Raw genomic sequence first — 8,847 nt, 5'->3', positions numbered from 1 at the left:
GCGAGGCAGAGGCGTTGCACAGGCATACGATCGCATCGGTAGGCTTCTGAGGTGGGACCCTGCCCGTGGGGACGCAGGTGGGGCTTTCCCCACTGCAAGCGCAGGCCAGGCACGTGCGCTCAGGGGAAGACCCTGACTCACTACATTTTACCGCGTTGCTGCGCTTACAAGCACAGAGTAATGACACTTGGAGAACGACGAGGCTGTTTTGTACGCCACCAAATAAAAGAAGTTTACGCATCTACATGATAAAAAAAGTTCCAAAGAATTTAATGTAGATATTATTTGTACATACATTTTATAAGTAGGAATATGGCAGACAGTTGAATTAGTACATAAAGTTTTATTTAAAGTTTCCCCCCTACAAGCAAGCTTCATTTACACAGTCTAGTACTGTACAAAATTTACATTCTTTGTGTGGCTTATTCAGTTAGCACTTTCCTTGGTCATGCCTTCCTGAAAGAAAGATTTACATACAGTCCTCATAAATCTTTAAATTATCTTGGTAAAAAAAAGAACCACTTAAAAGGACAACAAATATCCTTTAAAAATGGTACGTTTTAGTAGAGACAGGTGACAGGTTTAATGGCAGACCTTATCCTGATCTTAAATGTCATTCAAGGTTTCCTCATTTAGTATCTTAACAGTTTCCTTTTTATATATATTTATATTTATATACTTTCAACAGGAAAGGAAAAAAAAGTCATGATTGCACCAAATATATTTTACAAGGGATCCCTTGGATCTGAACAATATAAATAAATAGAAAACCAACTAAGATTGCACTATATAGTAGAAATGGATTGAGATTTCAGGATATACACTCCACCTTTATGAGTTCCTTAGTGATGCTCACTGGAAAACTCCCCAACGGTACATTAAAATATTAGCATCTTCAGATAATTATTTTATTTTAAAAAATTTTTCCAGGCGTGCAGCTACCTCATCATTTGGGTTATTGCATTTGTATGGTATCAGTCTTTACTGCATTACTCCAGTTTTACAACTGTGTAATTCTGCTGCAAGCAAGGGAGTTGCACTGCAAAAAAACTGGACTGATGCCAGAGAGAAACAGTGCCATGGTATTTGCTCTCCATTATTTATATTGCTCTCAAGCCTCAATATATAGTGTAATTTCTGTGTACATTCACCCTCTTTCTATTTTGCAAAGTAAATACTGAATTCTTTCTCCCATCTATTGCCTCTGCAGCAGAAACCAACCTCCAGTAGTTGCCTGCTCCTTGCTTAATTCACTAGCATTAAGTCCGATCATGAAAGAAATGCACAGGCTGGAAAACGCAGGATCTGAGTCTCCTTAGCCTTTTATCTGGTGCAGCCAGTTACAGCTAGGCAAATTAAAGGCCAGATTCTTAGCTGACATAAACCAAAGTACATCCATTGGCTTCAATGGAGCAATGTCAGTTTATACCAGCAAAGAGGATGGTCCTGAGCATAATGGATGCAGCAGCAGTAAACCACAATGGGAGAGCTATGCATATACTTTGCTGAGGTGTAGATGATTATGTTAACTGCAAGGTGGTGAAGAATCAGGCTCGGATTTTGTCACTTCCAGGACAGAAAGACATAAGCTCAAAATACGGACCGCCTGATTTGTGCAAACAACTACGGGTTCATGAAGTGAGTCCTAAATGCTACTGGTCCCATGTGGTAGCATTCTGAACTCACCTTGTAATGTGTAAATAATTACATAAGCCGTAGGGCAGTGGAAAGTCTAGCCGCATATTACTTTGGATCAACAGTAAAAATCTTTCAGGGTACATTTTAAGATCAACCACAGACAAGTATTTTAACTACTTACCAGTGTCTCTCCAAACTTGTGTATAATCATTTAAGAGTCCAAAGTAATACACTTAAGAGTTAAATGCAGTCTTCTTGTCTTTAGAAGCAACTGGGATGGATGCTCCTATTCTAACGGGTAGTGGGGCTTCGTTAAGCGGTCACAGAAGTAACTTTATGAACCCGGAACTTAAGGTGTAGGACCAAATTTCTGTTATAGTAATGTAAAAACAGTCATTCCATGTGATTTCAGAGAAATGACTCTGACTTTACACAAGTGTGATTAGAAGAATTTGATCCTAATCCCTAAACTGCTATTGCAAGAAGTGCTCTGTAAAGCATGGCTTTCATTGTAGTCTGCTTTCCGCTGCACTTTCACGTGGGGACTTTGAAGGCAGAGTGTATGAGTTGCCAAGCTGTGCAAAAACTGAATGATATTTCTTTACCTTTTATAATCTTCTGATGCTGTGTTGCTTGCAGAGCATGTGAAGTAGCTGTAGGTTAGGATTACAGAGGAGGAGACAATTCTGCAATGCAGTGTGAGCTTTTCACTATCTGAATTCTGAAGCATTCATGAAAACAACATCCTCATGACTTCAACACAGATCACATGCAGGTAGATACAATGCACAATACTGATCTTGTCTCTTCAGGCTGTATTTGAACATTTAGCCTTCATTTTTTTTAAAGTTAAATTTGATGTGAGGGATATCTCTGCAGCAAGAAAAAGTTAAAATCAGTCTGAAATGGCAGTCTGTCAGCATGTAATGTTCGGTGTATTTAGCTACTTGCTTCATAAGACACCGGCATCTATCTGAGCTGGGACAACACTTGGTTTTTGTTTTCTTTTAGTTTGCTCCTAAAGCATTAATATGGAATAAGGGGTCAATTATGGTAGCTTTTTTTTTTTTAACAGGAATCCTGTTCTAATAAAATATTTACGTCACCCGTCATTATTTTCCCAAACGCAATCAGTGTTCGTGTCAGTGCGCCTTGACCATCATTTGTTGTACGGTACACAGGCTGGCAATATGACAGTTGAACAAGCAGGTCCTGCAAGTGGCTCAGCAACGTCTCCTTCCAGTTCTGTCCAACTCCCTTTCTCAGGACTGTAACAAATAGTAGAAGATTTGTAGGCTCCCTGTAATAGAAAAAGAAGTCATATCAAATGTGGCTTTGGTAAAATCCAAGTCACACATCAGCTTTGAAGATGTTTTAAAGTGACACATCTTTTTGAGCTCTAATTTAGGGCCCTTCAAGAGGTTTGGTTCTCATACGGGCTGAACACCCAGCCTCCGCAAAGCAGGCACCTTTACAAGCACCTTATAAGCAGAGCTATAAGCATATAGTCCCGTCAATCACTTTTGCCAAATTTAATCTGATTTTTATATTACTCCATATCAGTGAATACAGTCTGATAATAAATCATCTAAATAGAAATGCACAAAGGTGAACAAATACTCCATGTTCTCCACAATTGGAAAACCAAACCAAAACCAGCCCCTGCAGCTACTTCATTCCTCGTCTCCTCTCCATCCCATCTGAGTAACATACAGACTGGCCGCAGGAGCCCAGGAAGAACGGAAGGGTCATTGCAAAAAGCAGGTACCCACCATACTCCAGCTGTAGCCTCCTACGAGGTAAATACTGTCGTCAAGGACTGCGCAGCCAGGGCCACTGCGACCCTCCAGAATAGGAGTCTGGAGGATATTCCACTGGTCACCTTTTGGATCGTAGCATTCCACAAGCATTACATCGAGATGGGAGAAACCTGGATGAGGGCGTTGAGAAAAGAGAATGTGTGTTATGACATACTGCTTTGTTATTTGTTTTACTGTTAAATTTATTAAATTACAGTTAGAATTATATTATTACAATTATAACCTCATTGTTAAACTTTGTTCTAGAAAATATTGCCATTTATATTTAAGCCACCTTCTGTAATGTTAATGTCTCGTTATTTCAGTTCAAATAAATCTGCTGAAAGCTTTTACAGTTCTACAGTCTTCTACAAATCACAAGTACATATAAAACCTGAACAGATCAGAAATTAACACTCAGTAATAACCCATCAATGGTGAAAGGAGATTCAAGCAATATTCCTCCTCATCTATCAGCACTAATGCAAGTTTGAACATGTAGGAAAAGCCTGTCCTGGCTGTCTTTCTCAAAGGTCAGCAGATCTAATCTATTCAAAAATCAACAGATTAAATCTCATTTAGAAATCAATGTCCAATGAGTCAAGGTAGAGCTTAGACAACTGATGCCATTTCATCCCAGAGGGACAAGGTGTTTAGCACAACGCATGTGCTGTTCAGGACCAGTTTCAATTTTCAAGCTGATTTAAGGTGTGCCCTCAGCATGCAGCTGTGATGTGACGAAGTCTTTGAGGTGACAGAAAACGTAACCAAAAAAACTGGTGGTCCCACCCTTCCCTGACCAAAAAAGGCTTCATGCGACTGTTGCTTTGTAATCACCAGAGCGCAGATGGGTCAAGACTCTCAAGACTCTCAAGCTGTAATATCAATTGAGCAAGCTGAACATAGACATAGAACCCAGGAGTCCTGGTTCCTGCTCCAGTATTTAGACATTTCCCTGTCTCAAACCACCTTCTTTATCAGAGCACCACAGAAAAGAATTGTGGCTTTCTCAACATGCTGGGATGCCTTACTTGACACTACTGTCTTCTCCATCCAGGCGTAACAGAAAAGAGAAGTTAAGATTTTCTGGAAAAGGGCATTTGGTGATATTGGTACTTCACAATGATGCTGCTTGTACAGGTATTATTTACGTCAGGAACAAATAGATGTGATGAAATAATTTTCCGTTGCTGTAAAGTTTTCAAGGGGCCACAGAAAGGCAACCACAGTGTGCTCAGAATCTGTCAAAAGTTCCATAATAAACTGCAGTATGCGCACGACTAGCTGTGACGTGGTAAACTCACTGCTGACACCAGTATACAGATCCAGCTTCACAAAGCAGGGCTTTGCCACGGAGCCCTGCTACTCCCCTCTCTGGTGGAGAATTTGTAGCATTTCACCCGCACTTCAGTTGTCTCCCTCCTCCCTTTGCTTTTGTTTCACGGTACAGAAGAAACCAGTTTTCCAAAAAGCCCTTCTACCAGACAACCGGCAGCTTTCCAGAAGCCTGGATGTTAAATACCTCTCACAACAGTGTGCAATCCATACATAACAAAGGCACCTATGGCAGCAGCTGTAGAGGCAAAAATGCAATGTTTATTAGAAGTTCCTTCTTTTCCAGAGGATGGTAGGTGAAACTGGGTGAAAAAAATGAAGGCAGGATGGAAGCAATTCAAACCAAAGCATGTGCTTTAGCTATAGGAGGGGTGTGGCATGTTGACTTCTACTTTAGTAGGAGAAAAAGCCAACACTGTGGAGCTCTGCAACCTCTACAAAATTTGCAGGTGCACTTGTGCAGGCAGCTTGTACCCCCTTCATCCTGTAAAGGCCAGTCCAGAACACCAATCACAACTGGGAGTGGGGAGTGGAGGCACAGCAGCCCTGCAAATGGCTGCAGGGGTTTATGCACCAGTACTATTTACCAGGGACAAAAACACATCTGAGACTTTGTCTGCTACATGCTCCACCACAGACATTCAGATCTTCAAAAGCAGTATGTGGCTTCAAAGCCTCCCAGGTACTTGGGTGCCCCAGAGTCATTCAGGCACACGTCCTGGTGTTCCTTGCAGTTAACATCACTTTTTCTTTTGCATTACAGTTTCCTCTTTGTTGTTGTGAGGCTTTTTTTTTCCTTTAAGCAAGGAAGGAGAAAGGAATATAAACCGTCAAATATTGTCAGGGGACAAAGGAGCAGGAGCTGTGCTTTTTGTCTAAGTGGCTGGATTAAGCAGAATCTCTTTAGCAGTAAAAGCAACGGCATGTAGGTATTAAGACAAAAATACCAGATGCCTAAGCAGTAGTTACTTTAATATGAGACCTTTTCAAAAGATGAAAACAAGAAACCTCTAAAAAGAGTTATAATTAACAAGCTACATTTAATACTTAAAAGGTATCTAAAGAGCCTAGTCCTAATATTTAATGGCAGGAAGTTTTTTTTTCTTCCTTCATTAAATCAGGAGCTTGTTTTTATGTGTTGCTTTGAATAAAGCTCTCTCTAACTGCACATTTTGGAAAACGATTTACAGAGGAAAATACTGCTGGTACTTTCGGGTCAAAGAATAATCTGTTTGTTTCATTGAATTCTTGGTAATGACAAATTGTCCATGTGCCTTTGAGTAATGGAATCTCCCATTTTTATTATCTAAAGCATTCATTACTCATATATTTAATGTACTGTTATAATTTTAAAATAATTTGCATAAAATGTTTTTAAAATTGCTGGCTCAAGTGTCCTGTTAAATTGTGTTGCCTGGATTTTAATGCATTTAACAATGACTGTCTAACAAAAATATTCTTTATCAGGAGACGGGGGACACTGAAATGCTTTTTTGCTATTAAAAATGTGACCTTTCAAATGGTTTCCTCCAATTGCATACAGTCGATCATTCATTACGGCCAAAGTGTGGATTGCTCGCTTTGTGTTCATGTCCTGTTTTCTGGCCCAGACGTCCATCACAGGGTCATAGCAGTACAGCCAGGGGACATATTCTCCATTGTGAACACCTCCTGCAAAGTAAATATGCTTCTGTTAATCAATGTAAATAAAGACATTGCGCTGCAGCAAGAATTTAGCTCTATGATTTTGAGTTCTGAGTTTCCAGGGTTTTTTATATTTCGTTTTTATACTTTGTTATATAGCAGGAATTATAGAAGACACTGGCCTGAAATATATATCTTGCCATTGTGAACGGCTCCCGCATGGGCTGCCAAAGGTTGCGGTAATGAAGACACGTAACGCCACTCGTTTGTCTCCAGATTGTAGCACTCCACGCTGGACAAGTAGCCAGTTTCGTTTCTTCCACCAATTACATACAAGTTCTTGTCAAGGCGACAGGCGTAGAAACTGGCTCTCCTGGAGGACAGGATGGAACAAAACAAAACAAGCCAACAACAAACCAATTAGCCACATCAACCATGTTTTTTCTCTCTCCAGCTGACTCCCTGAACTAAGACAGCAGCTCCTTCAAACGCTACTTCAGACAGAAGTGTCCAGGAGCTTCACATGCTTACAGCTATCCTAGAGACTGTGGCTGCTCTGCTAATCAAATACACGCTCCACATTAAATGAATACTTCATTTTTGGTGTCAAAACAATTAAGAACACATAACTCTGGCATAAAATACCCCTTTTCAAAGCTGTTTGTTGCTTTTTCACACCCGTGGAAGAGAAAAAAGGTGCTCATTAATGTTTGGGGCATTACCTTGTAAGGGATATAACAACTCAGTAAGACAAAGTGAAAAATGAGGTAGATAATGTAACAATAATAAATTATCTTGACATTCACTTTCTTTATGGTCCTTCAAGGGTCATTGTTCCCAATTTACTAAGAGAACCACATCATCAAAATTTTTCTTCAATTATCATTTTTTTCTTCCACAGTACTGCAAACAGAACAACTTCCCTTATGCCAGGCACAATATTACATTTCCGCCCTTTAATTCAAAAGCGGTCTGTCTCCATCCAACAAACTCTGAGGAAAGTTTTAGCCACCTGTCTGCTTTCACATGCAACTCAGGTATGCATGAAAATAGTTCATTTTTATGGTCAGGACTGCTAGGCACGTATTAGTTCGTCTTCCTGTGCCTCCAAAATTAACTGTAAGTGTCTGTTGCTGAAGTAACAATAGAGCAGTAGACGATTCTGAGAGACACTGTTTGGTGTAATCCACTTTCAGGGAAAGCTCCCTGTATTATTCAGCAGCAGGAAGGTTTGCTAGGGTAGAGGCCTTTAATTTTAAGCTGCAATGATATGAGAAATAAAACTGCAAAAGGCCACAGCTAGGCTAGGATGAAGACCTGTACAGAATGTTGAATGACAAGAATTGTCAGTCCCAAACCTCAGATTTTCTCCTGGGTGAAACAGGAGTGGCGTGCAAGCCCAGAGACAAGCAGGCAGGGCACGGTCTAGCTCCGATAGCTCCTGCAAAACAGGCACGCTGGAGCGTGGCTGCAGCTTGCTAAACCCTGCTCTGTGGCTGACACAATGCACTCCGGTTCCTGCCCAGGCACACGGATTTGAATCTAGGAGCAGGTGCATATTGTACTCCTGAATTGCACGGTCAATCCTGGGAGCTTGGTGGTCACCTGCACCATAAGGGCTCAATTCTACAGACCGTTACAAAGCATTCAGGAGTGGTGGTCCACGTACAGAGCACAACACCCTGCAATGAACATCTCTGGTATCTCCCAACTCCTCCCCAGGCTTTGCTACAGTCATCCCATGACTAGGTGAGGTAGTTGAGCCTGCTGTGCCGTGTCTCTAACTGGCCGTGTAGACAGGTACGCGTTCAGGAGCATCTCCTTCAGTGAAGGCAGGAGTAAGATCTCTCTCCTTTACCCAGCTGCCTATTTTCACAAAATTTGTAGTGTGCTTTAACATTTTGAAGAAATTTCCCTCTTTGTTAAAGGCGGTTGAGACTGGCTGATGGTTTGTAAGTTGGAGGAGAGGTTGGGCAGAAACAGCAGGGCTGGCTGGGCATTCAGGGAACCGATCTGCCACAATGCCACCTGCTTCTGGCCTTAGGTTTTGGATTTGGTGCACGCTTGACAGGGCTCCTCACCCTGGCTGGTGAGGAGCTGCATCACGGAGCACCTCTTGTCTACCTCTTTGCTTTCATCTTGCCTGCATATAGGCAACTTGGCTGGTGCGGGACAGCACCCCTTGTGGAGCAGGAACACTGGCACAAGGATAAGGCTACGGAAAGAAGATAGAAACAGGAGGACAGCAATGCTGCTAAGTGCCTCCAGCTCAGCTGACGAATTAAATAAGACCATTTAATTTATCTGTCAATGGGCAGATAGAAGCTGATGGCATATATTGCTCTGCATGGTCGGGCAGCAAATTGTGCATCTATGTTTTTAGCCTCATTTTCTATGGAAACAAAGCTTATTTGATTACACTGTACGTGTA

General features: G+C 41.4%; 1 protein-coding gene across 1 annotated transcript in view; it reads right to left on the bottom strand.

Annotated features, from left to right (window-relative positions):
- Nucleotides 1–242: 242 nt before the first annotated feature.
- Nucleotides 243–8,847, bottom strand: part of KLHL14 (kelch like family member 14) — a 66,330-nt gene continuing 57,725 nt past the window's right edge. Inside the window, exons 5-8 of the mRNA XM_064442803.1 lie at nucleotides 6,599–6,789; nucleotides 6,285–6,443; nucleotides 3,411–3,568; nucleotides 243–2,938 (exon numbers count right to left, since the gene is read on the bottom strand). Coding sequence (XP_064298873.1) covers nucleotides 2,798–2,938; nucleotides 3,411–3,568; nucleotides 6,285–6,443; nucleotides 6,599–6,789 — 649 coding nt within the window. The 3' untranslated portion in view covers nucleotides 243–2,797. The remainder of the gene's footprint in view (nucleotides 2,939–3,410; nucleotides 3,569–6,284; nucleotides 6,444–6,598; nucleotides 6,790–8,847) is intronic.

The sequence above is a fragment of the Phalacrocorax carbo genome, chromosome 2 (genome assembly GCF_963921805.1).
Source record: "Phalacrocorax carbo chromosome 2, bPhaCar2.1, whole genome shotgun sequence".
Taxonomy (NCBI): Eukaryota; Metazoa; Chordata; class Aves; order Suliformes; family Phalacrocoracidae; genus Phalacrocorax; species Phalacrocorax carbo.
Note: the sequence above shows the minus strand (reverse complement) of the source record. Positions and strands in the feature narration are given on the sequence as shown.